This window comes from Felis catus, chromosome X (genome assembly GCF_018350175.1).
Source record: "Felis catus isolate Fca126 chromosome X, F.catus_Fca126_mat1.0, whole genome shotgun sequence".
NCBI classification, from domain to species: domain Eukaryota; kingdom Metazoa; phylum Chordata; class Mammalia; order Carnivora; family Felidae; genus Felis; species Felis catus.
In genome coordinates this window covers 8,640,105-8,658,436 of record NC_058386.1, presented here as the reverse complement: position 1 = coordinate 8,658,436, position 18,332 = coordinate 8,640,105, and the positions used below count along the sequence as shown (strand labels likewise).

Sequence of the window (18,332 nt, the reverse complement as noted above, 5' to 3'; positions counted from 1 at the left end):
TTCCTCTTCAGATTCTAACCTTGCAGGGCAAGACTTTAGATCCTTTCTTGTCTCTCCATTTCCACCCCTTCTTATGTCCTTGAGCCACACCTTCTTCCCTGTTCCCCCTAAACAATCCAAGAATGCAGAAGCCTCCAGGATCCCCAAAGCTACAAATCCCACCAATGACAGTCCCCTCTGCAGGCCTTCTCTAGATTAGGAACCACTATAGAAGCCTTCTCCTTTAATGTGGGTGAAGCATCCTTCTCCCTCTTGAGTGTAAAGGTAAAGGACTTGGTGGGCTCTGTGATCCAGTGCCACACCTGTCACTTCTAGTTTGTGACCTTAGACAAGTGATTAGTCTCTGTGAGATGCAGTTCTCTTACGTTTAAAGGTAATAGTGGCTCCTACCTCATCGGGTTGTTTCAGGATTAAATCTACTCCATGTACTTGCATTTGCATAGGGCCTAGCATATAATAGGTTTTGGATAAACGCTTGCCATTAATATTAGGCACTTCTTGGCCATTTCTCCTCGACCTAATTCATTCATTCAACAAATGTATTTTTTTTTTTTAAGTAATCTCTATGCCCGGTGTGAGGGCTTGAACTCAGAACCCTGAGATCGAGTCACATGCTCTACCTGCTGAGCCAGCCAGGAGGCCCCACTCAACAAAGATTTATGGCGCCTCCTGTGTACTGGATGCTAGACGCACAAAGTAGAATGCAGATATTAACCCTGGCCTTGAAGAAGACACATTTCAGGAGGGGCGCAGCAGCATACAAATAAATGCAAACGTCACACATGCTCTCTGACAGAGCAGGACGGAAGAGAGCAGACACAGGTGCTTACATCTCCCTATGAGGAGGGAGAGTGTCAGAAAAGACGCCAGAGAGGAAGTCTCCCTTGTTAAATAATACACTGAAATATATTAAAAATCTTGAAGAATTCAGGCAAAAATCAGTCGGAATCAGTGCCAAACCAGAAGCACTCAGAGCACTTCAGTGTCAGGAGCTCAGAGGGAGACTTTATAGCGAAAAGGCAGAAATAAGGAAGTTATTGATTGGCTACAGTGTAAAGACTGGTTGGCCGTTTGTGATTGGCTATCCTTAGTATTTTATTTCATAACATTGAGACATTCACAGGCTTACGTTTCAGGCTGCCAAGGCATTAGACTTACCTCAGTCTAACAGCCTCCTTGTTGAATTAACCATTCCCCCCTTTTGGTCATCTTCTACGTGAAGGAGTGACCAGAACTTTGGTATTAGTGCCGCTCTCGGCCACCATCAAAGTTGCTCTTTGTCTCACTGTGAAACTCCTAGGTTATGATGTCAGATCCATGGAAAAAATGTTTTTCCTGTTCATCTCCTCGTTTATCTTGTTTCTGGTTCTCCAAGCCCAGTGAGACCATTCGATGTATGTACTGCTGACGGCTGTGAACATGCATTTAAGGCATTTGAGAGAACATAGTGTACAAGGGACATTACGATGACAACTATACAGAAGCCTTAGCCAGGGCCCCCATGAGCCAAACCAATTGGTATCAGATAAATCAAAGAAGGGACATCAACCTGCTTTAGCCAAGTGGCTGATGTGTTAATTTATCATATTTGCTGCAACACCAGAGGTGTTGATCCAGGTATTGTGGGAGGTATTTGCTGTGGCACAAGCTCCTCCTTTTTCAGCCAAGAAGTAACCTAAAGCAGTTCTATTATCTGAAACCATCTTAGCAAGAAAGTCCATCTGCTTCTGGGTAGGAACCTCCCTAGTCAACTTTAATTTTAGGTCTGCAGCCGGTGTGTGGTTCCAGGAGTCTGGGGGAGCCCTTTTTAATGGGGAGATGTGGACCCAGGGTTCCAGTCCCTGAAGTTTGGCTGTGGTGTCGGCAGTGAGAAGGACCTGGGATGGTTTCTTCCAGGGAGATTCCAGGGCAGTCTTTGTGCTTAGTGATTCCAAGTCAGAAGCGTGGGAGAAAATGGGAAATGTCAGTCTGGAGAGTTGTAGCCAGACATTTGAGGAAACTAGGAGAGTTCAGGGCCCGGTTCAGGTTACAGACAGACCCAGTGGTTTCCTTGCACCCTTATTATTCCTAAGTAGTTGTAATTACTAATTATGTTGATTAGAATTCTTACCCCTTAGGATCCTTTATTCCTTGTGAAAACTAAGAAGTCAGCGATGTGACTGTCTGTTACACTAGCATTCTATGGATTCGGGAAATTTATAAATACATTTCACAATTTCTAGAAGTACCTTCTTTCTCATAGTAAAATTTTCAGTGTGGCACAAAAGATATTTACTAATAGACCCCAATATATTTAGTTCCTCTGTAAAAGAAAGGCAAAAGTGGATAAACCCATGTTCAGTATTTGCTATTTTAGTATTTTATCATTTGGAATGACTAAGATAGTCAGTGAATAACCCTCATTTAGCTTATCTCAGTATAACTAAGGTTTCAAGTTCTCAAGATTTTGGCAACTATCTTAAGTAGACCTACCACAAACCATATATATTGTTGAAAAATATCTTTTAAAACTTTCACTTACATTTATTTAATTCACTTGTTCTTAACAATTATATTTAGATTACTGTGCTTATGAAAATTTCATGAGATGTTAAACAGCTAACCATTGTTTTTTTTTTTTTTAACTAGGCTTCATTTCCATTTCATTCTCATTGAACTCACGACCCTGAGATCAAGACCTGAGCTGAGATCAAGAGTTGGATGCTTAACTGACTGAGCCCCAGTTAACCGTTCTTGCTGACATATTATGTAACACAGATAACATATTAGCTTATTTGACTTTTAGTAAACCTAGGTAGAATTGAAGTATTCTGTTTAATGCCTGTTTTAATTAAACCAACAAACTTAAACTAGCTTTTATTTTTTTAATGTTTATTTACTTATTTTGGACACTCAACCGAGCCACCCAGGTACCCCAAAACTCACTAGTTTAAAAAGAATGGTTGTATCTAAATTGTGTTTCTGGCAGATAGAATAAGTTAAGGTTACTTGCTCAGATGGCTAGAGCTTTTATTAATATTTCTGGATTCATTCACCTAATTTCCAAATAGCTTCTTTTTGTTTTTCTGGTAAGAATTATCTCCCCGAAGTCAGTACTTCAAGAGATGGCTCTGAGTTCCTAGAGAAAACTAGGTAGAACATTTGCATCTCAAAGGCACAGAGAAAAAATGTTTCTCCAAGAGGAGCTTTTGTTTCTTAAAGCCAGATCTTTTACAATATGTGCAAGCCTTTTGAGATGAATAGGGGAGGATTTGGGATTGGTAGAGAGGATAGGTGGGCCTTGTATTGTTTCTAGAGCTGCATTTCTGTTCTTAGAAAGACTGATACTGTAGTGCATTTGTTTTTAATTCTTCAAAGAATAAAGTTGCAATCTGAATATGTAGCCACTGACCCAGCCATGGAAGTGCGGGAGACTCCATTTGCTTCTTTGTATCAGGAAGATCTGCAACAAATCAACCGATTTGTATGTTCTAGATTTACAGCTGGGTTTCTTTACAACATTTTAGTAAATCCTTCCACAGTGCCTTTAGAATGCTTTTCTTTCTTCTGGGCAAACATTTTTGTTTTAGCTTAGGGGAGAAGGCCTGAAAAAGTTCTTATCAGGCTCTGAATATCAGCCTCCAATTTGGCTAATTTATGACCACAGAGCTACTTAAAAAAATCCTTTTGAGTATCTTGTCAGGTTTCAGCTGGAACAAGCAGTAAATATTTCTGGCAGTATTGAACCACCCCATGGAGCTAAGAGGGGTTCTCAAAGAGGTGCAGATGATACTAGTTACCCAAGATCCAGAGCCACTGTGAAAAATACCCAATAGAGAGAAAGACCTGGACAGTCCCCCTGAGAGCTGCAATTGCTGGGGTATTGTAACAGTTGGTAGGACCCTAGCTGCAAATGGAATGCCATCCCCATTTCTGCCCAGACTTATCTAGCCACAATACCTGTCGCTGGGAGAGAAAGGATGAATAACTGATATATTTTCTGCCAATCTGAATTTGGAAAGGAAGGGAAAACATGAAATTTACTTTCTCTCAACCAGGCAACAGAGGTCTGGGAGAGTTGACTTTGGTAAGAATTCTTACCCTTGCTGGCTTGTGCCAGTTTTCCCACGATGCTGTCTGTACGCTCCAGAGTGAGTGGGGTGGCCCTGCGGGTCTTATGCTGGTCGCCAGAAAGTGTAGAGGAGGAAAAGAATTTTGTCTTTATTTTTAAGTTTATTCATTTATTTTTGAGTGAGAGGGCTAGCAGGGGAGGAGCAGAGAGAGAGGGGGAGAGAGAATCCCAAGCAGGCTGCATCATGCCATCGCAGAGCCCCAACATAGGGTTCGGACTCATGAACCCTGAGATCATGACCTGAGTGGAAATCAAGCGTCAGATGCTTAACTGAGCCTCCGGGCACCCCTCTGTCTCCCCTTTACAGTGAGTGTGAAGCCCCCTTTTTCTTTAGGGCATCTTGTAAATTGATAATATTATCTAAGATGGTTAAAAGTTCTTCACTGTGGCTGGCCACTGTAACTGAAGATTATCTTTATTACTTGTTCCGCCTTAAGACAAAATTTTATCCAGCTGAGGTGTCCCACAGGACCCGGCCCAGTTTCTAAGGCGGACCCAGTCCTTTCCGGGACCAGTTTCTAGGGCGGAACCCGTCCGCCCGGGACCCGGTCTGGTTTTGAAGTCGGACCCAGTCCAACGCCAGCCGCTTTCTGGAGCCGTGTGGAAAAAGAAATGCTCAAATAAGCCATTAACGCCTGAAAGCTCATGAGGCGGGAAGCTGCAGGTGCCGCTGCAGAGCCAGAACCCGGATCCGAGGGGGTTGCCCGCCATCCCTACAGAGCAGCGAGTTCGAGGGGCTCAGCAGGTACTTCTCCTTGCTCAGGGCTGCTGGGGGCTGTGGGGGGCCTCCTCCGGCTCCCTGCTCTGAGATGAGAACTCTTCAAACATAAACGGTGGCATATGAAAAATGTTAAGGGTTTATTTGAGCCGAAGTCCTTTTGAATGTGGCAGCACCGAACCGGAAGTGGTTGGGTGGGCTCCGCGGACCGGAGCTCCGGCGAGAGATTTTCTGGAGGAAAGGCAGAAGCAAAGCCAGGAGATGGTGGATGGGCTATCGCTTCAAGCCTCGTTGGCTGTTTGTGATTGGTTGTTCGTAGCGTTTTGAGTTCATAACCTTGAGGCATTTAGAGACTTAGATTTTGCTTTGCTTCCGTAAGGTGCCACAGCCTTACAGCCACCTCGGTCTACAGGCTTGTATGTTTAACAACACTCAGGAGTGGAAGTTTATAAGGTATTTTCTTCATTTTCCACTTTTTCCAGGGGATTAAGGATTAAGATAGGCGTCAGATCTCTTATAACAAATCTTTTTACTTCTTCTAGCGGGTGGACCGAGCTGCAGACACCCCTTTTCTTAGCTATAGCAAAAGGTGTGTCCGCGTGCTAGGTGTAGTTCGTGGGTCACCCACGGCCTTAGCTGTTCCCTGCGCCATGGCTGCTGGCAGAGCCCGAAAGCCCAGGCAGGGATGAAACTTGATGAGGCTAGGGCAGTAGGCCTGGCTTCTAAGTATACTCTTGGAACAGCTGGGGAACTTTTAAAACCTACTGTTGCTGAGAATTGGAATTTTGTTTCCAAAGCTCCCAGGTGATTCTGAGAACTTTACCTCTTGCGGTGGTCAGGTTCAGCATGGTCATGTGATACACTCCTGGGCCAATGAGAGAAATTTGCACGGTGAGGGAAATTGTAGGAGGGGGAATCACTTCTCTAAGAGAAGGTTCCCCTGCCTCAGGAAGGGATCGCTCTGGCGTAAAGTCTCGTCTTCCTCTCTGGGCTTTATTGTCTGTGCTGGAACGTGGCTAAGCGCGGCAGCCCGCCATGATACTCTTACCAGGGCGGAGAGCTAGGGGTGGGCTCGCTCACTCGACTCCTTGATACATTTTTCAGCGCCCGACTCACCGAATTAACCATCCCTGCCGCTTTAACTCCAAGGTTCTTGCTATGCACTCTGATAAACCCTGTCCTGGGCATACCGTTTCTACATTTGTAGGAACTTAGGTTACTGGCACCTAGCATGATATACACTGCTATTTTTGGCTATATTGGTGAGACGGAAGTCCCACGGTGAGAATGCATTTTTACCTGGACAGTAAGGCATAAATGATGGTGCATTTGAAATAGTACTTCACATGGATTCAGGAATAAATAGGCTTTGGGGATGAACAGTAAACCTAATGATCATTTATGATATGGTTTAAATTGGAAGCTCTGTTACCAACGAACTTTAAGTGAATTTCTAGAACAATCCATTTATAAATTAGGAACAACCTACGGCCTTAACAGCTAGACACTTAAAACTTTTTAGTCTTGAGTAATATGCAGGCCAACATTCTAACGGTCTGTTTTGTGGTTAAACAATATTCTGATAAAAAGTTGTGACCCTTTTACAAAAGTTGCAATGCTTCTTCTTTTTTCTAAAGATTTTATGTTTAGTCTCTACACCCAACGTGGGACTCGAACCCACAACCCCGAGATCAAGTCGCATGCTCCACCGACTGAACCAGCCAGGCGCCCAAAGGTTGCAGTGCTTAATCCCTAATCTGTGTTGATGCTTCTCTCAAGTCAAGTGGAGATGACCTTTGCTTCTTGGCTCCTACCTCTGCTTTTCCAAATGATACACGGATGTAGTTCCAAGGTGAAAACAAGCTTCCTACATTGTAGTTCCATTATGAAGAAAGGGTTCCAGAATAATACCAGCAGTGCCCGCCAGCTGAAGACCACCGGGAACACACTCGTTCAGCTTGAGTGGAACAAGGTGGGTTTATCGTGCGCTGCGGCCAGGGAGAATGTATACCTTGCGGAGCTGTGAGGCGTCTCCCTCGGTGAGGAGGTTAGAAAGGGCTTATTAGAGAATTTGGGCTTGTGTTAGGTTATTCGGGGAGGGGAGGAGGTAAGGAACTGGGGCTTGGCTTTGCATTGGATGCTGCCAACAAGAAGGGATTTTTCTGGTTGGATATTTGAGGACATCTTACCTAGGAGGACACCAGAGTAATGCTGAGGCTCTAACGGGCAAGGAAGCAGCAGCCGTTCATTGCCTGGGAGAAGGGCTGTTTCCTCGTTTGTGGTTTGGACAACGTTTGTGTTTTGTCCGTGTTCAGGCAGGATTATAGAGTGGGTCACCTACTGGCCGCGGTCACTAAAGTGGGCTTGTCTAATACTCTGTGACATCGTTTATGGTGAGCAGGAAAACAGCCAGAAGCAGCTGGGAAGGCCTGGCTAGCTTATGGGTGCCAGAGGCTGCTTTTCTCTTCTTCCTTTTTTTTTTTTTTTTTTTTTTTTTGTCAATAGTTAAGATTCATTGAGTGTTTTTGTTGTGCTAGGCACTGTGCTAAGTACTTTACATATTCAGATTGAATCACCCCCATCTTATGAGGTGGCATTATGATCATCCTTATTTAACAGATGTACAAACCGGCACCGGCATTGCTAACCAATTTCCAAGGTTGGGGTGTGAGTTCAGACTGACGTCAGAGCCCACGATGTCTTAACCAGTCAGGTCTACAAAACCATAAGAAGGCTGTGCCTAGGCATTAAGACTCAAGTCAAGGTCACTTTGTAAGTAGCAAGGATATACAAGGTGCCTTGCCTGAACTCGAAGCCAAGCACAAATCTGAAACAAATTATAGCAGCACGTCTATATTGTGAATCCATTTAAAATTATGTTGTAAAATGATACTTATTGACATGGAAAAACTGCTAATGATACAGTAGCAACAAAAGGCATTACAAAACACAATTTGGATTTCTGCTCACCTGAGGAACTTTTTATTTTTTAATGTTTATTTATTTTTGAGAGAGAGAGCTCATGTGTTTGTGTGGGGAGGGGCAAAGAGAGAGAGAGAGGGAGAGAGAGAATCCCAAGCAGGCTCCACGCTGTTAACGCAGAGCCTGATGATGAGTTCAAAACCATGAACTGTGAGATCATGACCTAAGCTGAAATTGAGAGCCAAACGCTTAACCAACTGAGCCATCCAGGCACCTGAGGAATTTGAACTCTTATTGCACAGGCTAAGCCTAGCATTTTGAGGGGTAAACCGAGGCAGATGCTCATCAGACTTTCCTGTTGTGTGATCAAGAATATTAATGGCCAACACCCAGCATGGAATTGGGTTCTCAGGAATCCAGAACTGTGGGACATGGCTATTTAACATTCCTTCTGGACATTTTACATTTATATACATCCATTGGCAAGTTTGAGTAAAGTCACTGTTGGCATTAGGTTTGTCCCTAGTGATAAATCCAAAAAATAACTTTTGTTTCTCAACCAAAATTAATATTAAATGCTCAAAGCTGAGGCTTACTCCTTGTAACAGAATCAAATAATAACAGTAACTATTTATGAAGTGGCTACATGCCAGGTTTTTCATTCATCATTTTATTTATTGCCACAAACAAGCCTCTGATGTAACTACTATTATCGCCACTTAAAAACAAAACTAAGGCACGGGGACAGTGAAGGACTTGTCCAAGGAGACACGTCAATGATTGTGTCATTCTGATTGCAGTTCCCATGTCCTGCTACTTTCTCAGTTTACTTGTTAACATTCCAGCAAGTTTTACAAGCTTGAAAAAAGGCATGCACAAATCTAAAGGGGTTTCAAATGTCCGTCTTTACACTACCATGTCATCTATGCTCTCTGCACCTGTGATATATCAAATGCACACTTGCACAGAATATCGTTTGCATGAGAAAAGGACACGGAGCTTACAGTCAGAGAATCGTTTCAGTCTTCATGATATTGAGAGTCAGATCAGCTACAATGGCCAGATTCAGAGTCTCCTCAGAGGGGCGCCTAGGAGGCTCAGTTGGTTGAGTGTCCCAGTCTTGATTTCGACTCAGGTCATGGGATCAAGCCCTGCATTGGGCTCACGCTGGGCGTGGAGTCTGCTCAAGATTCTCTCTCCCTCTTTCTGTGCCCTTCTCCCCCACTGACGCACGCACACTCTCTCTGTCTCTCAAATAAATTTTAAAAAGTAAAATAAATAAATAAAAAGTCTCTTTAGAGTTGGAATTCCCGAGAAATTTATAGAAAATAGTTTTATACAAGGTCCAAAATATCAAATCAGTGTTTAAAAAAATTGACTTACATAATAGAGTCCACATGCCAAGGCCTCTGGAATATTAAAGCCTAATTGAAGTTTGGTGCAATAATTTTAAAGGGAGCACTGAATGTCTTATTCATCTCAAATTTGCTTTACTTAAGACTCAGATGACATTTCGGCATAGAACATATTCTAGGCTAGTTTTACATAAAAATGACTTTGTAATGTGAATAATAAAACTAATTGTATATTTTGAATTCCTGGTGAACCTTGACTGGGAAACAAAATTCACATAAGCTGTACATTTTGCTGTTAACCATATTATGAAATATATTAGTTTCTTGATCACTTAAGTGTTCCCATTCCAGTAAGTGAATCTTGCAAACAGTGTTGTTTGGTTTTATCATGTTTGGAAAATGGCTTTTTGGTCTCTATAATTAATTTTTTGTTTTTGAAGAAGGCCCGGTAAAGAGAATTGAGCTACAGTAAATGTTCATTAGTTTTCAGTTCTCCCAGGAATCATGGCTAGAGGTATACTTCCTCTTTACTCAAATCTGTAATTAATGTTTATAAGATGCCATGCTGATGTTGTTTTTAAAAAACAGAATCTTGTGAAGAGAATACCATATGAGTATGTGATTAATGGATCATGAAAAAATTAGCTTGTTCACCAAATTAAAAGTTACTGGTTTAGATTACTCTTTATTAAACTTGTCTTGCATGTAGTAAAATCTAGACTAAACTTGGCAAGTTTGGGTTCAAAAGTAACTGAAAATGATTTTCATATCTCATTTTTTAGAGGTTGACATTTACGACAAATATGATATTTTAGGGATGCTCGGGGACATTGAGGCTTCCACCCCCAATCTTACTCTGTCTATGCGCACAATACTCCCCAATGAGAATTCACATTCAGAAGGATGATTCTGAGGTATTGCCACAGCTTGTTTCATGCCCCCCAAAAGATTAGATTTTCAACATCACTGTTGTGTGGATTGTATGGTAATGACTGGATTGTATGGTAATGATTTTCTTTGATAGACCTCAAAAGAGTTGCCACATTCTTTATTGTGGTGGCAAATCTCTCTCTCTGGCCCAGGCCTGGCCCAGTGAAATATCGTGTCTCCCCACCAAACAGAATCATTCCTTGTTCTTGCTACCTGAACATGGGGAGAAAGCAACCTGAGTGGAAAGGAAGCAGCCAAAACCTGACTGGGGTGACATCTTTCCCACCCCATGGAGAGGATGATGTACAATAACAATGTGTGAAACTAACTTACAAAGAGAAGCAGAAACAAGTTGAAATCCCAATGGGTAAAGCGTCTTGGTAGTGGTGTTCCCTGATTTTTCAGATTCTGCGGCTTTTGCTTAGGTTCATTGAGCTACCTGGCTATCAAGGGCAATAGTTCTTTTTTCTCGAAGTTGGTTTCAGATGGGTTTTTGCCGCTTGCAACCAGGAGTCCTAATGAATGTAATAGTCAACATACTGAATACCTGCTGACAGGGCCACTATTTTTGCATGTAGCAAAAGCAGGAAAGTGAGCCAAATTATTTTGGACGTTTGAAATACGTTTGTTATGACGTTTGAAATGTAGAGGATTGTAGCCTTGTACAGGGGCGGGATCGTAGTCAATGAGGTTTATCTGAGCTGTGATTATTGCTAATTGAAAACTTTTCCCGATATCCCACTGTGATGTGAAATATAAAAGATTGTACCAAAGGTGGTACTGGCGTGGTGCAAGGTTGTCCACAAACAAGCCTTATACCAAATTTAATTTTTCATTGTATGGGTGTGCAATTAAAGTTTAATAGCAAATAATTATTCTGTATAATGATAAATCACATCCCCGGTTTGCACATGGTTTTCTGAGCGTGGCACGCACAAGCCTGGCTTGTGCATACGGCCTCATGAATGTTGGTTTGTTGCCTGAAGAGGCTAGAGAGGATGGAGAAAGACCAGTTCTCATATAGGAACAGAAAGAGGTGAAAATGTTAAATTCTTCTGCTTTTCTTTACTCAGCACTTGGTTTCCATTGGAGGAAAATAGTGTATCTGATTCTCAATCAGATTCTCAATCACTAGCACCCAGCCAGGAAGGGTTGTAATTAAACCTGAGGAGTTTGCACAGACAAGATACGATTTACTTAGGGACTGTATAAACATGTGGCTGAAAAGAGGTTGGGTTCTAATTTAAGAGATTGTAAGACCTGCAGCCCTAATTCTTTTTTAAAAAAAATCTTACTTTTAACTAATCTCTACACCAAATGTGGGGCTTGAACCCATAACCCCGAGATCAAGAGTCACACGCTCCTCCGACTGAGCCACCCAGGTGTCCCACTCACCTTTATTTTTATTTTTAGAGGGAGAGTGCGAGTGCGAGGTGGGGAGAGGGGCAGAGTTGGAGAGAGAGATGATCTTAAGCAGGCTCCATGCTTAGCACGGAGTCCTACGCAGGGCTTGATCTCACGACCCTGGAATCATGACCTGAGTGGAAATCGAGTTGGATGCTCAACCGACTGAGCCACCCAGGCACCGCAGCAATCCTAATTCTTAATGGTAGTACTCCCCCAGAGTCCCATCTCAATCCCACTGAGGGGCCAACTGTAACCTGCAAAATCAGGAATCCCACACCTTTGTCTCTACTCCAGACACTCTATTCACAGTGTCAGACCCTGGTCTTCAAACTACCTGCTTGTCTTGTACCCATGGAATACCCAAAATATCTCAAATGCAGTGAGTCCAAAGTGAAACTCATCACCTTTCTCCCTAAACTTGCTGCTGTGTCTTAGTAAATTTCCATGGCTAAATCATTATACATTCTATCGTTCATGTCATATGTCTGGATAACACCTATTCACTTTTCTTCCTCACTTTCACCGTTCAATCAGCTCTTCCTAAACAACTCTAAAAATTTGTGGTCATCCTTCACACCCCTTTCTCTCTGCCCTCTCACTAATCCTGCACCAAGTTCTGTCACCTAAACACTTGTCCAACTTATTTTATTTTTTTCCATCTCTGCTATTGCCACAGTGGTCTGAGCCACTGCTACCCCTCTCCTGGATCAGCATGGTCACCTCGTAACCGGATGCCTTGCTTCTAGTCTTTTCTCCATGGTGCAGATGAGATGGGGTGTTTAATATGTAAATCTGCCATGATACTCCATTGTTTTTGATCTCTCAGGGGCTTCCCTTTGCTCTTAGAAAAAAATGACATGGTTCACAAGACTCTGTGTCATCTGGATATGGTCTTTCTCATGGTACTCTACTCCTTTCTTACATTATGTATGCTGTTCTTGTCCCTGTTCCTTTAACATCCGATCCACAATGTTCTTTAGTCACCCTTGTTTTTTTTTTTTTTATAGAAGTGTAAATAACATACAGTGCTATATTAGTTTTAGGTATACAATGTAATGATTTAACAATTCCGTACATTACTTGATAAGGGGTTAATATCCAGAATATACAAGGAACTTACACAGCTCAGCACCAGGGAAAAAATACAATTGAAAATGTGCCGAGGACGGGGCACCTGGGTGGCTCAGTTGGTCGAGCATCTGACTCTTGATTTCAGCTCAAGTCATGATCCCAGGGTCATGGGATCAAGCCCCGCATTGGGCTCTGCACTGAGTGTGGAGCCTGCTTAAAATTCTGCCTTACTCTACCTCTCTCCTCTGCCCTGCCCCTCTCCCCTGCTCGTGCTTCTGCGCTCTCTCGCTCTCTCTCGCTCTCTCTTTCTGTCACAAAACAAAGCAAAACGTAATGAGATATCACCTCACACCTGTCAGAATGGCTAACATCAACAACATAAGAAACAAGTGTTGGCGAGAATGTGGAGACAAAGGCACCCTGATGCACTGTTGGTGGAAATGCAAACTGGTGCAGCCACTGTGGAAGACACCATGGAGGTTCCTGAAACAATTATAGCTAGAACTACCATATGATCCATTGATTCCACTACTGAGGATCCCCCCCCCCCCACAAATGAAAACATTAATTCCTTCACCCCTTTGCCTGGTTGCCAGGTTGGTCTTCCCAGAGCTCAGGAGTAGGCTCATTATATGTCCACTGGTCCCTTCGTTTTGTCTTAGCGTTCATCTGAGATTATCATTATACATTCATTTGTATAGTGATTTGTCTCTCACTAAATTGTACCTTCTTTTTTTTTTTTAAATTGTACCTTCTATGAGATGCAGGTCTTTTCTTTTACAGCGTATTCCTAGAGCCTTCCAGTTTTCCTCTCACTTGACATAATGGTGATTCAGTATATTTGAAATAGGACTATTAATGCTTTACAGCATGTGTAATAGGCATTAAGTAGGCTTGGGGGACCAGTGGGTAAACCTGATAAGCATCATTTATAATATAGTTTCATTTAGAAAATATTGTTTAAGAACCACCAAACTGTAAATGAGTTTCTGAGACCTCCCAGTAAAAAAATTAGAAACTCTTAAATTATAGCTATTCAATACACCTGTTATTAACTTTTGTCTTAGTAATACAACAGCATACAGACTATATTATAAGAAAGTGCTTAGGAATGAATAGATATTTAGGCAAAAGGCTTGTATATCATTTATGAATACCTCTTACCCTTTATGTTAGAGCTACATAGAACAGGGACTAGATCTATTTTTACTTACTTTTGGCCTTTTACTCCTGATGCAATATTTCTACTTCTACATCCCTTTTGCTTAAATAACTTATATTTGTCTTTTAAGCTTCAGTTCAGGCACCACCTCTTATGCAGTCTTCACAGATGTCAACTGCCCCTCTTTGTGTGACCACGTGCGTGTATATGTCCGTGAACTTCCCATGCCGTGTGATTGGTATCTGTGTCTCAGTCTCTCCCTGTGTAATAGGACCTCTTTGAGGGGAACTCTGTCTCCGGTGCCTTCAAAACTCCTCTTGATTTCAATTTAAATTAAAAACATGGATAAGTGGCCTGAATAGCTTTGATATAAATCCAAATCTATACATTTTTATTTTCCTTTTATTTCTCAAAATACAGTAAAAAGATAATACCCAAACAACAAAAAATAAATCCTGTTAACATTTCTTAATAGACACTCAAAACGGAAATCACATGTGAGAAATTTATCAGGTGTTGACTTTTGTTTATTTTTTCTTGAAGTTTATTTATTTTGAGAGAGAAAGAGAGAATGAGAGACAGAGAGAGAGAGAGGGAAGGGCATGGAGGACCTGAAGCAGGCTCTGTGCTGACAGCAGAGAGCCTAATGGGGGTTTGAACTCACAAACTGTGAGATCATGACCTGAGCCGAGTGAGCCACCCAGGTACCCCCAGGTATTGACTTCTAAAACAAAAAACCCAAGGTTACATTTTATAAAAACACCTTCTTAAATGCAGCAAACTAGCCATCTAGTGAATACTAAAGATCTAAGCGTAAAAAGTCATTGCAGAAAACGGTCATTGTGGAACATTGCACTTAGCAGTGAATTAGGAAAGCTTTTCCTCTGAGGTGGGGAATGAGACCAGGATGCCGACTGTACCTATTCAGTACTGAGGTCTGAGCCAGAACGGTAAGGCAAGGGCAAATGATCAAGGCAGAAAACCATCATTATTCTCAAATGACACCATTGTCTATGTAAAAAAAAAAAAAAAAAAATTCCAAAGCTCTATCTGTAGATAAACTACAAGGATTAATAAGTACATTTAGTAAGGTTGTTGCACAGAAAGATAGTTGTATTTCTGTATGCCAGCAATAATCAAGTAGAAAATGAAATTTGAAATACCATTTTCAACAGCACAAAAAAATGTCAGACACCTGGAATAAATCTAATAAAAGATGCAAACAGTGCATCATTATTGAGAGAAATGAGAAAGACCTAAGTAAATGGAGGAATAGTGCAGTTCTGGCAGGTTTTTAAAAATTGACAAACACATTCTAAAATTTGCGTGAAAGAAAAGGGTCAGCAATTGTAGAGAAAACTTTGAAGAGCAAGGACAAACCTGGAGGATTTATATTGTCAGATATCATGGCGTATTATAAAGCTGCAGGATTTAAGATACTGTGGTATGAACATAAGAACAGAAAAATAGAGGTGCGCCTGGGGGGCTCAGTCGGTTAAGTGGCCGACTTGGTTTCAGCTCAGGTCACGATCTCATGATTCATGATTTCCAGCCCTGCATTGGGCTCTGAGCAGACAGTGTGGAGCCTGCTTTCAATTCTCTCTCTCCCTTTCTCTCTCTCTCTGCCCCTCCCACACTCTCTCTCTTTCTCTCTCAAAATAATTAAACTTTAAAAAAGAATAGAAAAATAGACAAACTGAACAGAAAAGAGAGTCCAGAAATAGACCCACACATGTCACTTGAATTATGAGAAAGGGATAGCTTCAGTGTGGTTGGGCAAGAGTGGTCTTTTTTCTTTTCTTTTTTTTTTTTTTTTATTTTTTTTTCAATGTTTATTTATTTTTGGGACAGAGAGAGACAGAGCATGAACAGGGGAGGGGCAGAGAGAGAGGGAGACACAGAATCGGAAGCAGGCTCCAGGCTCTGAGCCATCAGCCCAGAGCCCGACGCGGGGCTCAAACTCACGGACCGCGAGATCGTGACCTGGCTGAAGTCGGACGCTTAACCGACTGTGCCACCCAGGCGCCCCATGAGTGGTCTTTTTTCTTTTAAGATTTTAGTTTATTTTCAAAAATTTTAAAGGTTATTTATTTATTTTGAGAGAGAAAGCATGCATGTGAGTGGGGGAGGAACAGAGAGAGAGAACCCCAAGCAGGCTTCGCACTGTCAGCACAGAGCCCAACATGGGGCTCAAACCCACAAGCTATGAGATCGTGACCTGAGCTGAAACCAAGAATAGGATGCTTAACAGACTGAACCACCCAGGCGCCCCTTAAGATTTTAGTTTTAAGTGATCTCTACATCCAATGTGGGGCTTGAGCTCACAACCCTGAAATCAAGAGTCACATGCTCGACCAACTGAGCCAGCCAGGTGCCCCAGGGATGGTCTTTTAAATAAGTGATGCTGAGTCAACTCCATGCCCATATGAAAAGGTATCTTGACCCTCTCACTCAGCCATATGCCAAAATCAATCTCAGATGGATTGTAGATGTATATGTGAATGGTAAAAACAACAAAACATTTAGAAGAAAGCATAGGAGGATGTCTTACTGACTTCGGAGGTAGCAAAATATTGCCACCTACAAGCACTAATTAAAAAGAAAAAAGTGTACTACATTGAAATTAAGAACTTCTGTTCATCAAAGGGCAGCATAAAAATAGTGGAAAAGCAAGTCACGGTGTGGGAGAGGATATTTGAAAAGTGATGAACTTCAGCAGGGAGATGCACATTGCCAAGATAATCATTTCATGCTCACTAGAATGCCTTAAACGGAAAAGACCGATAATCCCAAGTTGCAAAGAGCTCCTAGACTGTCAGCTGTCTAAATAGCCTTCAACTGTAGACTGAATACATAAATTGTGATACATTGATACAATACAATACAATATATCACAGAGAACAAACAGATGAATCTCTCGCTAATATTATTGAATGGAAGCCACACACACTAGGCAGTAAGTACTGGGTAATTCTGTTTACATGAAGTTCAAAAACAGGCAAAAATAACGCAGAGTATTAAGAATTGAACTAGTGTTTATCCTTGTGAGAAGGAACAAAAGAGGATATTCTGGGTGCTGGTAATGTCCTATTTTGTGATGTGGCCACTTGGTTACCTTTGTGAAAGTTTACTGACCTGTGCACTTACTATTTGTGTATTTTTCTTTTTTTAATAAGGTTTTTTTTTTTAAGTTTATCTTAGAGGGTGAATGAGCACATGTGCGCATGCATGATCGGGGAGGGGCAGAGAGAGAGGGAGACACAGCATCCGAAGCAGGCTCCAGGCTCTGAGCTGTCAGCACAGAGCCTGATGTGGGGCTTGAGCCCACAAACTGTGAGGTCATGACCTGAGCTGAAGTCAAGAGTCGGACCCTCAACTGACTGAGCCACCCAGTGCCCCATTTGTGTATTTTTCTGTGTGTATATATGTCAGTTTAAAAAATTGCCTGAAGAATTTGCTTACCAGAGAGGAAAGAGATACCAGAGATGAATTTTTAGGGAGTGCTTAGGAATTAATAAATAGAAGATTAATGACCTAAAACAAAAGTAGGCAGTCAACATGGGAGAAAATTGAAATGACAGAAGCATTTTAAAATATGTATCACTTCTTTAGCGTTTAGGGAAATATATCTTCAAACCACAATACCAGTTTCACATTGTCAAATTGGCGAAAATGTAAAGGCTACGTAATGCAAAGTTCTGGAAAAGATACCAGTTGGGGAGAATTCTTATATGCTTTTAGTGGGAGTGCAAATGGACAAATCTGGTTTGGAGAACAATTTGGCCTTAGATGGTAAAGCTGAAGATGTACTGTAATTCCATTTTGAGGAATATATCTAGAAAATTCTTAACTTTATGTAACAGGAGACAAGTATAAGAATGTTTTTTCTAGCATTGCTTGTTGTAAAAAAGAAATATGTGAAAATGATTGGGGTGGCTCAGTCAGTTGAGCGTCTGACTTCGGCTCAGGTAATGATCTCACGGTTCATGAGTTCGAGCTCTGTGTCGGGCTCTGTGGTGACAGCTCAGAGCCTAGAACCTGTTTCAGATTCTGTGTCTCCCTCTCTTTCTGCCCCTCCCCTGCTCGCGCTCTGTCTCAAAAATAAGTAAACATTAAAGAAATTTAAAAAGTATATGAAAATGATCTAAATACATAACAGATGGAGAACGGATAAATATGTGTCATGTTCATACAATAGAGCACTATACAGCAAATAAGATAGCAGAAATATTGTATTAAAACCATAATAATGAGTAAAGCATAATTTTAAAAACATGCAAAACAGTATATATGATGTATGATATTTGTGTAAAACTGCACAGCAGGGGTACCTGGGTGGCTCAGTCAGTTAAGTGTCCGACTCTTGATTTCGGCTTAGATCATGATCTCACAGTTTGTGAGTTGGAGCCCCGCACCGGTCTCTGCACCGACAGTGTGGAGCCTGCTCAGATTCTCTCTCTCTCCCTCTTTCTCTGCCCGTCCCCTGCTCTCTCTCTCTCTCTGTCTCGCTGTCAAAAGTAAATAAAAATTAAAAAAAAATTTAATAAATGCACAGCAGCAGTAAACAATAAATTCATGATGATGCCCATACGAAAGAAGACAAACAGGAGGGGGGAAGATGCACATATTGGGGAGGGGTTGTTCCACTTGCATAAT

At 41.7% G+C, this 18,332-nt stretch overlaps 1 protein-coding gene and 1 pseudogene across 1 annotated transcript in view; both read left to right on the top strand.

The window, feature by feature from the left end:
• Positions 1-4,633: 4,633 nt before the first annotated feature.
• Positions 4,634-18,332, top strand: part of ARHGAP6 (Rho GTPase activating protein 6) — a 532,244-nt gene continuing 518,545 nt past the window's right edge. Inside the window, exons 1-2 of the mRNA XM_045050342.1 lie at positions 4,634-4,856; positions 6,467-6,801. Coding sequence (XP_044906277.1) covers positions 6,595-6,801 — 207 coding nt within the window. The 5' untranslated portion in view covers positions 4,634-4,856; positions 6,467-6,594. The remainder of the gene's footprint in view (positions 4,857-6,466; positions 6,802-18,332) is intronic.
• On the top strand, positions 10,693-10,803 carry LOC111558900 (annotated as a pseudogene).